At 43.6% G+C, this 20,086-nt stretch overlaps 2 protein-coding genes across 2 annotated transcripts; both read left to right on the top strand.

The window, feature by feature from the left end:
* Positions 1-621: 621 nt before the first annotated feature.
* Positions 622-3,019, top strand: LOC136351087 (uncharacterized). Its single transcript, XM_066306641.1, has 2 exons — positions 622-1,472; positions 2,839-3,019. Exon 1 carries the CDS (start codon positions 986-988, stop codon positions 1,466-1,468), a length of 483 nt encoding a protein of 160 aa, XP_066162738.1. The 5' UTR covers positions 622-985; the 3' UTR covers positions 1,469-1,472; positions 2,839-3,019.
* A 3,955-nt stretch (positions 3,020-6,974) lies between these two features.
* LOC107278287 (uncharacterized) lies at positions 6,975-9,623 on the top strand. Its single transcript, XM_026022258.2, is given in 5 exon segments — positions 6,975-7,536; positions 7,626-7,867; positions 7,869-8,917; positions 8,920-9,253; positions 9,329-9,623. Coding segments are annotated over 5 exon segments (2,199 nt in total). The 5' UTR covers positions 6,975-7,113; the 3' UTR covers positions 9,480-9,623.
* Positions 9,624-20,086: the final 10,463 nt, after the last annotated feature.

Raw genomic sequence — 20,086 nt, 5'->3', positions numbered from 1 at the left:
ATTTTTAAGTGGGTCCTATTTTTCAGTCAAGATTTTGCCATGTCACATCCGTGTGGCATATGCCATGTCAGCGCCATGTAGGGTCCTGGAGGGACTACGGTGATTTGGAACCTAAATGACACACTTTGATAAATTCGGGAACTTCGATCTGCACTTTGAGAGTTTAGAAATCTATATGACACACCCCTATGGCAGTGTTTGGCAAATGTCTAAGGGAAATGATTTCCCACCCCTCTTTAAATCTTAACCATTCATTTTCTCTCATCCATTTAATCCTAACCCTTCATTCATTTCCCAATCCCAATCCCACTCTTCATTTCCCATTATCCAAACACACCCTATAAGTTTAAGGATCTTTGCAGTTTATCTACGAAATCAATATCTCCTCAATTTTTACTACACAAGAATTCTCTGTTATGAATGTCCTCCTTTTCTTAAGAATCTTTTGATCCGAATAAGCACTAAATAATTTGATAATACAAATAAATTTATATGATACCAAAATTAATGATTTAGTACTATTGAAAGCCATACCAAAATTAATGATTTAGTACTATTGAGAGCCAGATAGAACCCAAATATTGAAGGTATGAATAAGTTGGCATAAAACCGAACATCTAAATGGTGTTTCTATTGAAATTGAAAAAGAAAATATTAGGGTAAAATTTTTGTCGAGCCCAAACTAAGGGTCTGTTCAGATTATAGCTAAAATAAACCTTATCAAATTTTAGTAATATCATGTATTTATCAAGATTTAACAACAAATTAAATATAGATATTTTTTTGGTAACTTTATTAAAAAAAATGTATAGTTGAGAATTGCATAAATCTCAACGGCCCCTAACCCTAGAATTCCACGCCGTCGATTCGAGTATTCGTTCTTCAAGTTTTTTTTGCCTTCCCGGCGCCTCCACCCAAACCCCCATTCTATCCCTCCCCAAAACCACCAAGAAAATCCTTGTGATCTCGCCTCCAAGATCGATCCATGTCGCTGGAACCGGCCTCACCTTCCGCCGATTCCGGTGTCACCAGCCTCACCTCCACCGCCAACAATGTCGCCGTCGTCGTCCGCGGCGGCGACAGCGATGACAGCGATGACAGCGACAGCAGCGACGGCGTCGGCTACGACAGCGACGACCTGATGGACGACATGATGGACGACATCTTCGAGCAGTTCATCGAGAAGGACGAGCTGCTGGACCGGATCGGGGCCCGCCTCGTGGCGCCGCTGCTCCCCGCCGCCACCCGGGCGCAGCGGCGGCAGGTCCTGGAGCAGAGGGAGCAGGCGCGCGCGGCGCGGGAGGAGCTCAGGCGCGGCGTGGCGAGGAGCAGGGAGCTGACGAGGAAGATCAGGAGGCTCAAGAGGATGGCGAACGCCGACGTCTCCGGCTACCCCGCCGCGCGGCGGGAGGCGCACGAGAGGGAGACGCGGCGGCTCGCCCGGGAGATCTTCGGCTCGGATGCCTAGCCTGGTATACTCTCTCTGATCTGATCTGATGGATGGATTGGTTGCAATTTGCTTTGCTTTGATTTGGAAAACAGGGATATCTTCGGTTCGGAATTCGGATGCTAAGTCTGGTAGTAATACACTATCTGATATCCCATGGATGAATTGGTTGAAATTTGTTTGCTTTGATCGGGGAGACAATGCAATGCTGTGCTAGTAGATTAAAGGGTAAATTAGATTTTAAATGGTGCTAGTAGTACTAATTTGGTGCCGTTTTGAATGCTGGAAATTCTCTAGTACTAATTAGGCGTCGTTTTGAATGCCGGAGATTCTCTTGATTTGTGGTAAAAACTTCTTGTTACCTTCAAAATTGGGATGCCACTGTGCTGGACTATTATTAATGCGACTCTACAACCTAGTGTTGGTTGAGCTTTCATGATGTAGATGGGGATTTCTTTTTTAGTTCTTTGTGGGTAGAAAACTGGTTTATTTGGGTGAAATATAGACAGCAATTGACCATCAGAAAACCAACCAAGAGACACTCAATCTCTCAGGCTCTTACATGTGCTACGCCCTGGAAGGCTGGAACATCTTTTCAAAATTTAGTCTCTTATATTTTTTTCTTTCTTTTTGACATCTGACAATCCCAATTTTCTTCACTTCAAATTTACAAAAAGAATAAAAAAAGACAGGCTTATGTGAAAATCTTGTGTTCCAATTCCGAACAGGGTGTTATATATGCTGTGTTGGCAACCTGGTTTCTAGAACGAGGCATCAATTGTTGGCTCCAGTGAGCTTTCATATTTTGTGGGAAATGCATGACGTGCTAATTGCCTACAGAACAAAATGTAGGTGTTGTAGTTTACACTTGTGCTAATTGCCCAAGTGATTTTGTCTTTTGAACTAATTGCACAAGTGATTTGATTGTGTTGTGTCAATGAGAACTCTTTTCAGAGCCCTGTTTGTGAAAAAGGTTTTAAAATGTTGAACCATGCTGAAAAAAAGAACTGGATGAATCGAGGCCCCATGCATCCAATATTCCAATACATATATATATGTTAAAATAATACCAAATTTGAACGCTACCTTGAGATATAACAATGTTGTCTTTTGTTAGTGTAAGATAAATTATGCAAAATATTACATTCTACAGGATTTCTAAGACAGCCATTTATGTAGTGAAAACCACCAAGTAAGGAAAACCAAGGAGTATAACTTCCAATAGTTGTGTAAAAAAATGCCCTTATTTTTTTGTAGTAAATGGAGGTCAAATTAGGCACAAATAGTTTTTTCAAACTTTTGTTGCCCTCCATCTTTTTGTCTGCTAAGTACATTGATATTGGCAATATGACGTAGCAAAAATGATCTTGATTATTTTATCTTTATTCCAGGCAATCACATCTATTCTTACTGCCAACTCAATTCTTGACAACAGAACCAAGAGGGTATTGTTGGCACCAATTTTGCCCATGATTTAAACATGATTTTAATATGTTGTATATTAATATTTAGCTTGTAATATACTGTATAGAGATGACCGAATGGATGAATAAAATCATTAACTAAATAAATAGCCATAATAATATACGGATGGTGTGAAATAAATGTGCCCCTAAATATTCATCGGCACGGAATAAAATGTGTGTCACTTGCGTGCCTTATAAAATGTGTAGCAAAAACCACTGCTTTATCTTAACGTATGTAGTTGGCTCGATAAATACTGATATTTAGTTGCCACGATATATCCATGAATAAAATAAATAATATAATAAAAAGGGCGTATGTGAAATATATAAAATATATTTAGATACGATCATCCAATAAATTAAATCTTAGGCTTCGAAGGTATATCCATGAATAACGTTTATCTAGCTGACCAAAAATAATTGTGCTCTATTCACCAGTAAAAAATAGCAATTGCAAAATACGCCTCCAAACATCAAAGCCATTGCCTCTTTCTTTAATAGATGCAACCCGTTCTGATCAATGACTTGGAGGCACTTCTTTCATCAAGATGAAATCATCGGGACAGTCTATGATAGAGATTTGGCCTATGGTACCATACTTGCGTTCTCTAATTGCAAGGAACACGTCCATTTAGATTATCATGCCGAAGGTCCCTCATGATTGAGGGGAAAATCCGAATGAAAGTTGTACACCAATCAACTCAAGGAAGTGAGGCTTTTCCATAACGGGAATCGGTTGGGAGCTGATAAGGATTTGCTGGCCATCGCCTCCCGGTCGGGATGGCTCGCGTGGCAGATCGGGGTCGTACATCCGCTCGCCTGCTTGGCCGTAACGTGGTTGCCGCGTTGGCGTCACGCGTGCGCCATGTGGTACACCCGTTCCCGACTGCATGCGTCCATCCGCCCGCCCATGTGTGCCTCGCGTGCTCCAGTCGCCTTGTGTCACCGACGGGGTGGGCCCCGCTTGCCGACGCTGGCCTCCAATCCGCTGACGTCAGCCTCAGGCTTTAATGCGTAGTAAATCATTAAGGTTTTTTTTCTGTTTATATTAAAAACATAGTAAATCTTCTAATATTCATAACTTATTCATCCAAGTTCCGTTTAAGTCCATTCAAGTTGCAGTAAATTGATAAAAATGCCTAGAATCGAATTAAAATGGTCTTGTTTCCCTTTTCAGTAGTCTTATAGCATATTTTACTTGTGTGGTTTGTTTGTCCCGTAGATTCCAGCAATTCCGACGTTCCAGTCTACTACGAAGTTGTTGCAAAGGTTCTTGTAGCACCAGAGCAAGGCAAGTCATGCATTCCTCATTGAGCATATAGTTCCTACTTTGCAAATATCTTGCTTTCTATTTGAATTGCACTATTTTATAATGTCATGTGGGATGGTTCATATGTACTCGACCATAGCATGCTGAGCCGCAGTATATCCTTCCCCATGATTAAAAGTTGAAGGTCTCTAGCACCCCTTGGAGTAGTAATTTGGAGGCGAGGCTTGTATTGCTTGTGTTGTGTCAAACGGCCACACAAATTGCCAACCTTTGAGTGGATTAACGTCATAATGTATGTACCATAGTAAATGTCTTGCCCGAAGGTTCCTTTGGAGATTGCTATCTCTTACATCATGAGGTTGATCCCATCGAATCTTCGTCCTTGCATTATGGCATCAATCACATGCTAAGCCACTCCCCAAATGTCATTGTTTTTTCCAAAACGAGGGAGTATAGTGGCCGTTACAATCTGATTGACCACACTCGTGAGGGTTCTCAAACCTGCCACTTTGCCATAAGTGTGCCTCTCACCATCCTCATAAAACTGAGCTAGATAAGCACGGTAATTCTTCTAGGGTTTGCCGCGAACTGGTCCTTAAATGCCATGATGTCTAGCGAACCATGCGCCCACAGCCCACCATTAGGCATATTTTAGTTGAATTAGTACCATGGTGGTACATGTCCAATGGCATCTAATTAATCAAGATCTAAGATATTAGTGTGATTCCGCAAAGTGATAGTTGATCTAAGTATGGCTAAGCATCTCCTAAATCAACATCTAATCATATTAGTTCCCAAGTTATCAATGACACAAGGTAGTCAAGCTATGGCTAAGTACATAAAAGCCATCCCACATGACATTATAAAATAATGCAATTCAAATAGAAGTGGGGTATTTGCAAAGTAGGAACAATATGCTCAATAAGAAACGCATGACTTGCCTTGCTCTGGTGCTATGAGAACCTTTGCAACAACTTTATAGTCGACCGGAATGGCCGAAATCTACGCGACAAACAAAGCACACAAGCAAAACAAGCTATAAGACTACTGAAAAAGGAAACAAGACCATTTTAATTAGATTCTAGGCATTTTTATCAATTTACTGCAACTTGAATGAGCACGGAGCTCGAATGAATTAGTTATGAATATTAGAAGATTCACTTGGTTTTTAGTATAAACAGAAAAACCTTAATGAATTTTTGCGCATTAAAGCCTTAGGGCTAACACCAGTGAGGTGGAGGCTGGCGTCGGCTAGCGGGCCCCACCCGTTGGTGACACAAGGCGACTAGAGCATGCATAGCGCACATGTGTGGATGGATGGATGCATGCTGTCGGGAACGGGTTCATCACGTGTTGGCCACGCGGGCGGGCGGATGGACTGCCCCGTGGCATATTACTCTAAAAGTGAACTTATTTTGGGACAAATAAAATGAGATAAAAATAAACTTATTATGTGACGGATGAAGTAAGACCTTGTAAATCAATGGCTTAGATAATTTATGTTGCCATCTTTACTGGTACACTAATACTGCAAAAATATTTGTTTTGTGTAATGAAATTGTGAAGTATATTTTTCAAGGATACTAGAGATTCAGGTACCTAATTTATTGACGGTAGTAATCATCATGTTGTTGGAGGATCTTATGATTTTCTGAAGTTGGATAATTGGTTTTATCATTGATATAGTACGCTCATAACATCTCAATTATAGAATTGTATGAACTTATAAAAAAAATTCTTAGGAATCATACAAGTAAAGGAGAATCAGTAGTTTCGGTTTGCTACAAGAATTAAAATGGCGACAGCCAAAATTATCTGCCTGAATATTTTGGTCTGTCACCTGCACATCTTGGTACTCAATTTTCAATTTTAATTAGGCAAATTTTGCTGCAGGACATCGCGATTGTGTGTATTTAGCTCAGGGACACCGTGAAAGTGAAGCTTTGGGGAAAGACATCCCATAATCGTGGTTATTTGCTGATGGACACCGCGCCGTCTAGCGTAGACTTGCCGTGCTGACGTGGCTGACGGGAGGCTGTTTTTTGACGCGGTCGGACGTAAATACCCATGCGCCTTATCTCCTCTTATCCACTCGGTTTGGCTCCATTCGCAAGCAGTACGGGTGGTAGAACCCTAGCTCTACCGATTCAACCGATACAGTGCCTATTCCACCGATTCTGTCGCCCTCGATACTGGCTGTTCCCAGGCATTGTCGCCGACGTGATGCAAGTTTGACCGGCGGTGATGGCTTCACTGTCGCAGGAGGCGGTGGAATCTGCGCTGGCGGCAGCTCCGCCGATGCCGAAATGGATTCCGAAAGGGTAAGTTTGGATTCCTCTTCTCTTTGATTCGTTTTTCTTCTCTTTGATTCGATTAGGATGCATGGTTTGGTCGAGCTGATTTGGGATCCCCTTTTTCTCTTCATTTGCCATCGCATTGTAGGATGGATCCGAACTCTGCATGCAGAGTTGTGGTTAGGGTTGTTGCTTACGTTGAGTATATGGATAATGGTAGCCAAGATTATCATGTTTCATCTTCACATAAGTGGGTTGTAGATAAAGACACCGTATGCTGATAGATTTGATGAAGGACTTGGATGATGAAATCATTCGTGGTAGTGCGCAAGAGCTTACAGTGACTTTCTGGGACAAGAGAGTGGGTAGGGATGTAGAAATTTGTTATGATGTTGTGTTATTAGAGGCATTTAACCAATACTGGGATGTTAGGAAGCTTCCATTGCAAGTGACAGTGAGTGAGCCTTGTTCCCAAACTGTGTCTTGTGTGGATGAAGCTGAAACAGTTGTTCCACTGAGTATGGTTTTACCCACACAAGCAAGTCAGGCTGACAATGTTCCTACTAGAGATGCTCCCACAAAAAAGGTTCCCACCAAAAAAAAAGCAAGTCTAGGGACAAAGCTACTGATCAATCAATGCCAAATCCAAATCCATGGGGTGAGTTTGATGAGGTTGAGTATGTAGGAGTTAGTGATGAGAGGGAGAATTACAATGAGCTGGTGTTAGATGATGAGGCTAATGATCTAGATTACACTCCTGAGGAATCTGATGGTGATGAAGAGAATGATGATCCAGTAGATGATTTAGAAGTCAATGATAATAGGGGTTGTGAGCTTCTAATCCATATAACTGATGTAGACAATCCAAGGATAGAAGTTGGTGTTACTTTTGAGGATGGACTTTGTTTTAAGAAGTGTATGAGACAATATGCTGTCCTGAAAGAGGTTGAACTTGCAGTTCCCTACTCTGAGGCCACAAGATACAGAGCTTATTGCAAGGCAAAGAAGTGCAAATGGAGTATCCATGCTTCTAGGTTGTCAGATGGTAGAACTTGGCAGGTATGTAGCTCTTTTGTTTTACTTCTTTGTCACTTAAGTTTTGCAACTGAATAATGGTTTGGATGTTTACTGTCCCTTTTTGGTTGCAGATAAAGAAGATGCCATATGAGCATAGGTGTGCTAGCACAGGCAAATTGGAGAATAATTGCATGGCCAACAATTCTTGGGTTAAGGACAGGGTTATCAACAAGGTTAGTGAAGATCCAACCATAGGGGTTGCTGCTCTCAAGAAGACTTTGGAGGAGAAGTATTTAATCACCCTGTCATATTATGTAGTATGGGATGGTAGGCAGATGGCTTTAGATGAGATACTTGGTGGCTGGGAGCAAAGCTGAGGTAGTGTATAGTTTTAAAGCTGAGATTGAGAAGAGATCTCCTGGTAGTATAGTGGAGATAGAGTATGATGTGATCAATGAGAAGCATAGGTTCAGTAGGATGTTTGTTGCTTTGAAGCCTTGTATAGATGGATTTTTGAATGGGTGCAGGCCATATTTAGGCATTGATTCAATTGTGTTAACAGGCAAGTGGAGAGGACAGATGGCTTCAGCTATTGGTATAGATGGCCACAATTGGATGTTCCCAGTGGCCTATGCTGTCTTTGGATATGAAACAAAGGAAAACTGGGAATGGTTCATGGTTTGTTTGAATAAGGCAATTTGATCTCCAGAAGGCCTAGTACTGTCTACTGATGCAGGCAAGGGCATAGATGCTGCAGTGACAAGGGTGTTCAACAATGGAGTAGAGCATAGAGAGTGCATAAGGCATTTGTACAAGAATTTTCAGAAAAGATTCCATGGAGAAGTATTTGAAAGAAATCTGTGGCTTGCCTCAAGAGCATATAGGAAAGATGTTTTTGACAGGCATTTTAATATCACGAAAAAGGCTTCCCCAAGAGCAATGCAATGGATTGAAGAGAATCATCAGCATTTGTGGGCAAGGTCTAGCTTCTCCACTTCATCTAAGTGTGACTATGTGACAAACAACATTGCAGAGACATTTAACAGCTAGATTAGGCTAGAGAAGTCACGACCTGTAGTTGAGCTGCTTGACAAGATTAGGCAGATGATCATGGAGAGGATGTGTACAAGGCACATATTATCTCTTAAGCTGCAAGGCAATATCCTAGGAAATGTAATGAAGCAACTCCATGACAAAAGTAGGAATCTCAACTACAATCACCACAAGAGTCTGCCATTTGTAGGTGAAGTCAGTGGTGCAAACAGGGATTTGACAACATAGAGACACACAGTGGACTTGACCAAACAAGAATGTAGCTGCAATGAATGGCAGCTAACAGGCCTCCCATGTAGGCATGCCATCTCTTTTATTGGATCCCTGAGAGAAGTGGAGCTAGAAGGCTATGTCAGCCCCTACTATTCAGTGGCATGTTCAGGGCTGCCTATTCCACAACTGTGCCTCCAATGCCAGACAAGAGCCTATGGGAGAAAGTAGACACTGGATTCAAGATGTGGCCACCAATACTGAAGAGATCAGCTGGAAGACCTAGAACAAGGAGGTTCATTGGTGTTGAAGAAGGTGGTTCAGGAAAGAAAAGAAGGAGGTGCAAGAGGTGCCATGGCTTTGGCCACCTACAAAAGACATGCAATGAACCTGTATATGATCCAGATGCCCCTCCCCCAGCTCCACCCAAGCCTAAGAGAGTTAGAAAGAAGAAATCCAAGCCTGAACAAGTGCCTACTGGTGGTAACAACACTATGTAAGTGTGTCATGTTTTGATCAAGTTTTCAGTTGCCATTTTTTTTAAAATATTTGTTCAATATCTCTTTCACAGGCCTCCTACTGCTGCTGCTGATAGTGCTGATCAAGCCACATCTACTGTTGCCCCTGCTGCTGATCAAACCCCATCTAGTGTTGACCCTGCTGCTGATCAAGCCCATGCTGTTGCTGCTGGTGATCGCTCAAGTTGCTATGCAGGTGGATGACAACCCTGGACCAGTTACAAGGAGCAGGAGTGTTGCATCCCTAGTACATGCAAGTCCATTTAAAACCAACAAAAGGAAGGCTGTGGATACCAGGACAGCAAAGAAGCTGTAATCCAATGCTATTAGAGTAGGTTATTTTGTTGAAATTTCCAGCTGAAGTAGTACCAAGACTTGTCTTTTGTGTACATGTGAAATTGCCAGCTGAAAGACATCCCTTATTTTGCAAGCCTTGACTTTGGCTACCTATGTATATGTTGCAAGACATGACTTCAGCTATCTATGAAAGTCCTATTGCTGAAATGGAGGAATTGTTATTATTCAGATAATTGCTACTTCATATGCCATATGATTCTGAAATGTCAACAACAAATATTTCATGCATTACATCTCAATTTTGGGCAAACACAAATATTTCCTGTAATACTGCATTACATGGTTCTACTTCATTACATTAAGTGCACAAATTTTGATTCATCACAATTCATCTCATTACTGCATTACATGGTCCTACTTCATTACATTCATGGCAACAAACATAACAAAAGCAGTCACAACTCACAAATGCAATCCCAAACATACAAATTCTACTCATTGCCTCCTTCATCTCACATCTTATCTTCTCAATTCCATCATGTAGTCCTTTCAATGAAGCCTTCACTAATTTTGGGACATCATCTTCTGTCCTGTGAGCACTACAATCTGTCCATCCATGAAGGAAGCCTTCCTTCACAAACCAAACAGCATAATCCCCTTGCCACATGAAAACTTACATTGTGCACTTGTCTGAAAATAACAACAATGAGCACACAGCTTATCAAATGACAAACTCGATTTCAACTCAAACCCTAGAAAAATTGGGGATTGCAAAGAACAACTTACATACTGTCCGGTCAGGCATCGATAGAACTTGCGGTTGAAATTCTCTTCCTTCTTGCATGTCCGCTCCACTACCGTTGAATCGCCCTCGCAGAATGGACATTTCACAAGAGGCAACTCACTAACCTATGAATCACGACGAACCCGAGAGGAAGAAGCACGTGAGAAAGAAGAAGCGGAAGACATCGTCGCCGCCAACGAGCTCCCTCCCTACCGCGTCTACCAAAGGGACCACGCCGACTTCAAGCGGTCGTCGCCTTTGACGAAGACGATCCTCGCCGCCGCCGTCCAGCTACAATGCTAGATTCACCGGTACTGCTTGCGAATGGAGCCAAACCGAGTGGATAAGAGGAGATAAGGCGCAGGGGTATTTACGTCCGACCGCGTCAAAAAATAGCCTCCCGTCAGCCACGTCAGCACGGCAAGTCTACGCTAGATGGCGCGGTGTCCATCAGCAAATAACCACGATTATGGGATGTCTTTCCCCAAAGCTTCACTTTCGCGGTGTCCCTGAGCTAAATACACACAATCGCGATGTCCTGTAGCAAAATTTGCCTTTTAATTATGTATGCTAATTATAATTATTCCCTCTGCTCAATCATACAAAAAGAAACACATGCCCTGTGGAATATAATCTTCTGTTGTAATCATGCTGAATTTATATTTGTGATCATATCTTTGAAGAAGTCCAAGTGTTGTTATATAGATTTCACATAGATGTCTTTGTCGATTGTTTTCACGTGGATAATGTGCTTTGCTCAGTTTCCCTTTTTGTTTTAGATTTGACCATTGGATTGCATTTTAAATAAGTAGACCGATTGTTCCCTGTACGCGAGAATGGTTGCAGCTTGGAATGCATCTTCCATTTTTCACTTTGTTTTTAAAACTGAAGTGATGAATGACTTTTAAGAGTGACGCAAATGCAATGGCGATCGCGTGGTTTTGGTTAGTGGTTTTCAGTTTGTGACGGCGGCGAGCAGGAAAACTTGCCGGTGAGCTTTTCTGGGCTCTTATAGGATCAGAGATTAATCCCCTCAAAGACAAAATTACCAACTAAATGAAATTTACACATTATTACCTCTTATAAGACACTTTTTTCTTAATGAAGCTTTTATATGTTTTATCAAGTTTATAGGAAAGCATAGAAATATTTTCAAGAAACTACTGCCTAAAGCGTAGCGCGCGGTTTAAAACCAGCACGTCTCATGTACTCTGTTTCATCGGCGCACATATTGAGAGGGTTTGTAATTATTTTACCTCCTACTGGTATATCTCATATTTTTATGGACCAACCCCCCCTCCCCCGATTGAGATCACCTGCAGTGGCCATAGCCACTGCAACTTAAGCAGTCGCATAGGCATCGTTGGATTGAAAAGTAGCATACAAGATTTTCCTAGGCACTATTTGGCAAATACTGTAGCTGGATGTCTCTTGTAGCGAGTACTGTAGCATTTACTATTTAGAGCTGACGTGGCACAGATTACAACCGTTAATCGTTTCGATCCAATGGTAAAAAATAATTCCAACTGCTTAAGTTGCAGTCTTTATTATAACTGCACTGGATCCTTATTCCCCAACCCCACCCCTGGGCAGTTCCTGATTTTACGTATCAAAGCAAATCCAGTGAGGACGCCGCTGCCTACTCGATGGAGGGGGCCAACCTCCGTATAGCGGCGGGCTGCTTCCTCAAGCAGCCTCTGCCTGTCAATGTTGCTGGCTTGCTGCCTTCCGCAGGTCCTGTCAATCGGTCCAGCGACCTCAGGACCGATCTGTAGATTTATGTGTTTTTTCGGTGTAATTACTTTACTTACAAGCTGTAGTTTAATGTGTTGGTTCTATAACATCACTTCACCATTTTCTGCCCTGCAAAAGATAATATTTTTACTTTCTTCTTTTTAACCAGTGGTGGCTATTTACCAGACATAAAGTGAGCGGGCTAGTGGAGTAAATAGATTACTACCATTACTACTACCATTTTCTGTCCCTGCAAAAGATAAAAATTTTACTTTATTATTTTGAACGGATGGTGACAATTTACCACTTACCAGGCGTAAAGTGCACTAACGGGGTGGAGTAAATAGATTATTAATCCTAATTTTGTACAGTACCAGGACAACCGTTGCGAGTAATTTTGTTACACGTTAACGGGACAGTACGATTGTAGGAAACAGAACAAACAAAAAAGAGGGGACAGTACAAAACAGAAAAAAAGAAAGGAGGTGGAACGGGTGGGGGAGAAAACAGAAAAATAGAAAGGGGAAACGCTTGGAGGCGCACTAGTATTAAATTAACGCGTTGCGCATGTGTTAGCCACTACAGAAAAATCTTTTTTTTTCAGACGATGGCCTTTTTTTTCTTTTCCAAGCGGGTATACCCCTCGGAGCTAAATGGCCGCCTACGAAAATAGATCACAAGCGGCACGCCTACTATTATTGTAGGCGAAGATCTATTTTTGTAGGTGACCCTTACTTTTCTGCCAGCGAAAATAGGGCTATATGGCCTTCTTCCGCCCTGTGCCCTATTCACATCCGAGGTTTTTCTCTCTCCGAACACAACAAAAATATAGAGGGGTAGAGGGGGAGGTTTTGAACTCTAGAGTGGTTATATCTATGTCTTTCCACTTTTGTTACGTATTTTTTTATATAATTTTAAACTTCCCTTTGTGATGTATCTATGCATGCAAAATAGTGAAGGAAAAGCTCCATGCTTTTTTCCTTTCTTTTTTGTTTTTAATTTGCTTTGATATATTTGTGTTGGATTTATGTGTGCTCCTTGATGCTATGTTGTTCTCTCATCCTCTACCGACTTCTTCAACACCAAATATCTTATCAAAATATATTCAATGGTAAGGGGTTTAAAAGTAGGCCTTATACATTGTGAGAGTAGTCCTTATAAAAGGCATTTGGTTGAGCTAACTATATATATAAAGACTACCCATAAGAAATAAAAAAAAGTTCTATTACACTTTTCACTCATGGTAGTGCTACTCTCTCCCTCTCTCAATGGCTTTTTTTTGGGTTCATGGGGTCCACCTTAATACCCTCTTTCACCTTATAAACTATATCATAAACATCGGAATCCAAGATAATATCAAGATAGTACATATACATTAAGCATGCCCCTATAAAAGCTAGTATTATATTTTTCCTACAAGCTTGCTCAAACTTATAGAAGTTTAACGTGGAAGAAAAAGTCAAAAAGTCTTCTGATGTGGGCTTTTCATCTTCTTTAAAAGTTATGCAGTTTTTTCTTTGAAGAGCATAGAAGCATATCTCTTGTAGCTTTCATATTATTATTATAGATATACTATTTGATTTCATAAACTTATTGTTGCAATTGGAAATTAGTCTTTAAAGATGTATTTTTCTCACCACCTTGATTATATTACAAATTTTGATCCTATGGTTTATAGCATCCAATCAAAATGCATTGTGTATGCATTACAAATTCAATGTATGCATAGCGGTTTCCAAAATTTAATGTTGGAGTGGACTGCAGATAGCTTTTTGTAGCGATGATCTTCAGTGTTTTCTTTAGCTGTCTTTTGGTACCATGGAAGGACAGCTGCTTGTTCTACTCCTGTTCATGCTCTAGTGAATCCTGAATCCTACAAGGCCATAACTCAGTAGGACACTGTCCAGTTCACCTCTTCCGACACAAGCATGAGAGCTTCATGCTTTCATCCAGTAGGCGATAGAAATGCCCAGGAGGAGCTTATGATATTACATTCGTTTAAATTTAGATAATCAGCATCCCTTGTACCACATTGCAAACAAATGCCCTAAATGCTCTATTCTTGAGATTGGCATTGCCATCACCAGAAACTATCCGATAAAAACCATCATATGTATTTATAAGTTTTTACAATATTCCTAACAAAATTGACATGTAGGGGAGGTGTTTAATACATGCACGTAGTATCTCAAGATCTAGCTTGATTTTTTGGTTGATATGAAATTAACAGGACAGGGGACTGATTCATGCATACAAATTGTATGATGTTGAAATATTATGTTTACAATAATCCAAGTGAAATGTAAATACCATTTTCTTATCCAACCGGATTATATCCTGGACATTTTCATCCCACAAGACTGAAATCGAGACTAATGGCAATATTTATACTATTTTAGCATCGGGACAAAGTCAAAATTTATATGTTTACCAACAAATTCTTGTACTCTATTGATAAAATCTAACCAAAATGCTTTCGTTTAAAGAAATGAGTTATGTTCTTGGGTAATTATTGTTCTTGATTGGTCATAGTCCGCCATAAAAACAAACTGCACGCTTCAAAGGTAATTAGTCAAGTTGAAATAAATTGGGACCAAAGAGCAAAACTAAATTTAAGATAGTACTCCCTCTGATAAAACATATTTGACTTTAAACCTGTTCTCCCATCATCAAATAAAGTTGATTGGATGGGTAATTGTAATTAAAATAACACTTTTTTTTGCGGGGAATTAAAATAACACATTTGTTCTTCCTCTCCATACAAGAATAGTCGATAAGACACTTTTAGCTATCAAAAACATTGTGGGCCTGTTACGTTATGCTTTGGAGAACTAGCATCGAACAATTGAGGGGAAAGGAGATAGAGGGCATGTTGTGGTAGAGCTCTAACTTCTAAATTTAGGTAGAGCTGAAACTATTTGGCTGGGATCCAACTCTAGGAGAGGTGGAGTTGGAGTTTTGCCAAACATACCTAAAATTTGCATAAGGAAAGGGAAGATTGAATTGGAAAATAGAGGTGCTCTAATAAGCCAAAATTTGTATTTTCGAGTTTAATTTTCAAATTGATTTTAAGATATTTTTGACGCAATTTCTTTTTCAGCATTAGCTTTCAAGTCACTAAGAACACGTATATTCCCTCCGACCCAATATAAATACAACCTAGTACAGATGAGACATATTTTAGGACTATAAATCTGAATAGACATATGTCCCATCCATACTAAGTTACACTTATATTGGGACGGAAAGAGTATAAAAGCTTTACCTATAAATTAATTTTTTTCCCGGCTTATGTTGAGATACTTATATTGGGCCCTATACAGATTTTGATACCCCTTCAATCTAGGCTGGTACATTTTTATACGGAATAAGTTCACTTTAGGTCTCTCATTTTTGTTGCCTAGTTTGATTTTTGTCCCTGAACCGAAAAACTAGATACAATGCATCCTCCAACTTACAAAACCAGTATTTTACCCCGGTTTTGGCTAATGTGGCGTCTACATGGATCTTTTGACTAGGTCTTCATCCTACGTGACATTAACGTGGCGCTTACATGGCAGTTTCATCCCAAAAAAAATAAAAAGAGCAAAATTGAAAACTAAATAATTAAAGAATATGCAGGGCCCACATGTCAGTCAAACAAAAAAGTGGGACCCACATGTTAGTGGGTCCCACTTCCTCTACCTCATTCTCCCGACCTCTTCTCTAACCACGACTTTGCAGCACATCATCCTCCCAACCTCTTCTCTATCCTTGACTTCGCTGCACCTCATCTCCCAACCTTTTATCTATCTGCGACTCCACCGATGACCTGAAGTCTGTGGGGAGGCCAGTGAGCGGGGCAGGAAGAGGCGAGGACTCCGGTGAGGCTGGCACGTGGGTCGACGAACCCCGACTTAGCATCATCCGCGTTGTTGTCATCGTCCTCCACCTCCTCGCCCCTCGCCTGTGTCGCGGGTGCTGCCTGTTGGAGCCACGCGTTGAGCGCTGACGAGGTGGACTGGTCAGTAAGCACCACCCATCTCCCTGCCGGCCTCTCCGCCCTGCCTCTCCCTGGAGCCCTTCCCCTCCTTTTTGACTCCGACGACGAGGATGCGTGGGCGTGGAGTAGGAGGAGGAGAGGGTGATGAGCTTTCTCGCTGCCGTCCCTCTGCTCCGCCTTGCCACCTGCTCCGCCCACCCACCGCCATCACCACCGGCGTCGCTATGCTTCCTCCACCCTAGCCCAATGAGCCCCCCCCCCTTTCCGGCAGAGCGATGCTGGGATGGGGGTGGGGGCCGTGATGGTGAGGTGCGCGTCCTCCTCAAATCCGTCGCCATTGTCGTCTTCGGCGGTGATGGCGTTGCAGGTGTCAAGCAACATGACCCCTCTTCCCCTCCGCCGTAGCAACCTCCCATGTCATTGCTATAGCTAGGGTTAGATCCGCTGGAGAGCGTGTCCCGCCGGGCACGGTGACATGCGAGCGGAGAAGGAGGAGGCGGGGAGGTCGGCAAGCAAGGTGAGGATGCCGGCAAGCGCGTTCGGAGAGGGAGGGTCTCCTCCCTCCCTGCCCTAGCCCTCCTCGCCGTCCTCCCAACCGTTCCGACCAAATATGGGGAAGGAGGGGAAGAGGGGAGTAGGAGAAGGGGAGGAGATAAAGAAGAGGGAGGATGAGGTGGAGTAAGTGGGCCCACTGACATGCGGTTTCCACTATTTTTTAATCTTAATGTTTCATTGATATATGGGCCCACATATTTTGTTTTAATTTTTTAATTGTTAAATTTTGCTTCATGTGTCACGTTAGATTAAGCTCGAGTCAAATTAGCCACATAAACGTCACGTCAGCTGAAACCGTTGTCTAAACTGCCTTGGGCCTATATTGCACTTGTTTTGTAAGGCCTGGTTTAGTTCCCAACTTTTTCTTCAAACTTCCAACTTTTCCATCACATCAAAACTTTCATACACACACAAACTTTCAACTTTTCCATCACATTGTTCCAATTTCAATCAAACTTCTAATTTTGGTGTAAACTAAGCATACCCTAAGTTGAGGAACCTGTTGTGTCTCTGGCTTTTCGGTTCATGGACTAAAATTGGATTCGGTGTCAAGTTAAGGGACCCAAAATGAACTTGTTCCTTTTTATACTCCACATCTAACACAGGTGGTTGAGCTTACCCAGCTCTTTCCGACCCGATGTAACGAGAGTTGAGCCTCCTGTGTTTTCTGCTCCTGGCCCGTCCCTGTACAGGGTTGGTAACAGGCCCTGGCTTAGGATGCCATACTAAATAAAGGAAAAGGTGCACCGAAGGTCCCTCAACCTGTCAGCGAGATACATAAACGTCCTCGAACCACAAAACCAAATATGCAAGGTCCCTTAACTATACAAAACCGGTCACAACAGATCCTTTAGTGGTTTTCAACCCGGTTTTGTCCGACGTGGCGGCTGAGTCAGCGTGGACTCCACGTGAGCCCCACATGTCAGCTAGCCACGTCAGCCCTCTATCTCTTCCCCTTGCGGCGCCGACGGTGGACCAGGGCGAGGCGACGGCCACGCGGTAGGCCCTGACCGAGAAGGACCGAGTGCCGCGGTGTCGAGCAGGCTGGGGAGAAGAACGGCGGAGGCCGAGGGAAAGTGGGAGGCGTGCGGCGACCGCCTCTTTCCACGGCGTGGAGGATGTTCACAAGCCCCGGCATGAACCCGGCGTTGCCCATGGCCTTCTTGGTGTCCTCCGAGACGTGGCACAGCCGGTGCACCGCCTTCAGGGAGCAGTGCTGCAGCGTGACGTCGCCGTTGCGGAGGAAGACGAAGACGCGGTCGAGGAAGCCGGCAGCGACGAGCCGAGATGTCGAGGCTAGCGAGGACGCCGACGCCGTCGGCGACGTCGGACACGATGACGCGGACGCACTTCTCGTCGTCATGCAGCACCTCGCAGAGCGCGTCGGCGGCCTCCCTCTGCATCTCGCCGCCGTCGATCTGGGATCGAGAGGAGGTCGGCAGGGCGATGAGGGAGAGGAGAAGGCCCGGCGGCTGGCTCGCGGCCGCTGCTTGCCCGCTGCTGCCGCTCTGCTCCGCCGACCGCGTGCTTCAGTGGCGGAGCCAGGATTTCAGCAAAGGGTATTCAAAGTTGAAAAAAAATCTTACAGAACTCAAAAAAATTGGACTGGCAAAATTTAAAGTATAAATAATAGCATAACAACATAGTGGCAATGACATGTTTAAAGGTACAAACAGTAGCACAAAAGTAAAGATATCTAAATTATAAATGGTTTGAATGAATTACATGACAAATGAAATAAATTGTGCAAATCCTTTGTATCTAATTTTGTGAAATCCTTTGGATAAAATTGTGCAAGCTTAACCAAGTTTTCCTTGTCATAAGCAGCAAATGAATCAATAGGATTGAAGGACGCCATGCAAAGAAGCAACTTTGTGTTTACCTCATCAAATCTATCATTAAACTCTCGAAGTTGTCTATCAATGATGCTTATAAACATAAAACATGTCAACATGGAAGCGAGGGAAATTCTTGACCTTTTTGAATAATCTTTTAGATCTTCCAACCAGCTTGTAGAAGCCATCCATATCAACAACTTTGATGCCATGCTTCACACAAAAAGAAGTGGCATATCTTTCAGAAAAGATTACCATTCATCTTCATCATCCTCACGCAATAGCTGCAATTGCATCTTTGTATTAATTAGTTCAATTGCATTACCAATATCTTGATCCCTCAGCTGCTCAGCGTCGGCAGTCGCCGTCGAGGCCTCAGGTGTGAGGCGACGACCGGACGACGCCTCGGCCGCTCGGCGGCGCGGCGGCGGCAGCGGACGGCCTCGGCAGCTGGGCTTCGGCGATAGCGATGCTGCGTCGAATCAGGGACAGGGAGTCAGGGAGATGAGGCCGGTGGTGACGCGCTAAGCTGCCGAGCGCTGAGCCCTCAATGTGCCATCGGCCGTCGCGACGTTGCCCGTCGTTGCGGAGTGGAGGTGTGGATTGGGAGGAGTGAGAACTGGACTGGGGACACCGGGACAGGGAGCCAGCAGCCAGGGAGATGAGGCCAGTGGCGACGCGCCGTCGCCGAACTGCCGAGCGCCGAGCCCTCAATGCGCCGTCGCCCGTCGGCGGGGAGTGGAGGCATGGATTGGGATTTGGGTGGAGTGTGGACTTGGGACTAAGGTTTAGTCTCTTTTTGGGCCAGTAGCAGTGGGCTTATTCGCTAGGGCAAGGTGGGGAGGAATTTACGGGCTGCTGCTAATAAGTGGGCTTTTTTTCATTTGGGCTATACATACTGCACTTTCCTCTAACTTTTTACGTATATATGCATAACATACCTATATATATATATATATATATATATATATATATATTTTTGGTAAAATTCTATGGGCATTCACGTGAATACCCATGAATCACATGGGATCCGCCCCTGGCGTGCTTGCGTACCGCCGTCGGCGCTTCGCTCCGCCGACCGCCCGCTCGCTGCAGCGCTCACCCGCTGCGCATACGTGCCCGCTGCCGCTCCGCTCCACTGCGCGCCTGACACTCACCGACGCCCCGACCCCTCTGTCCTCGGCGAGCTCGTGTACAACGTCCCCGGCGCCAAGAACGTCCTCGAGAAGTCGAGATTCCCCTTCTCGCAGCTCAGACACGTACATGAGGAACTCTCATGCATGCAATTATCCATTTAATCATTGTGTTTGTTGCTCATAATCATCTACGAGTTCTTGTTGATGGCGATGGATCACTTGACTAAGTTCAAGTGCGGCGGGTTCGTGCTGGGTCTCGCCATCAACCACTGCATGTTCGACGGCGTCGGCGCCATACAGTTCGTCAACTCGTGCGAGGGGTGTGCCGCTCTCCGCAGGTCGCTTTCCCGCACCACGAGTTCGGCAGATCGACGGCGGCGATAATGGCGGCTCGCCGACGCAGGACGGCGCCGAGCCGCTCCTGCACAGGTCGTTCTGGTTCACGCCCGAGTCCATCGCCCGCGTCAAGGCGCTCGTCGCGGTCGACG

Source organism: Oryza sativa, chromosome 12 (genome assembly GCF_034140825.1).
Source record: "Oryza sativa Japonica Group chromosome 12, ASM3414082v1".
In the NCBI taxonomy this organism is placed as follows: domain Eukaryota; kingdom Viridiplantae; phylum Streptophyta; class Magnoliopsida; order Poales; family Poaceae; genus Oryza; species Oryza sativa.
Note: the sequence above shows the minus strand (reverse complement) of the source record. Positions and strands in the feature narration are given on the sequence as shown.

Coding starts and splice junctions, on each gene's coding strand:
- LOC136351087 (XM_066306641.1), top strand. CDS start 986: ATGTCGCTGGAACCGGCCTCACCTTCCGCCGATTCCGGTGTCACCAGC.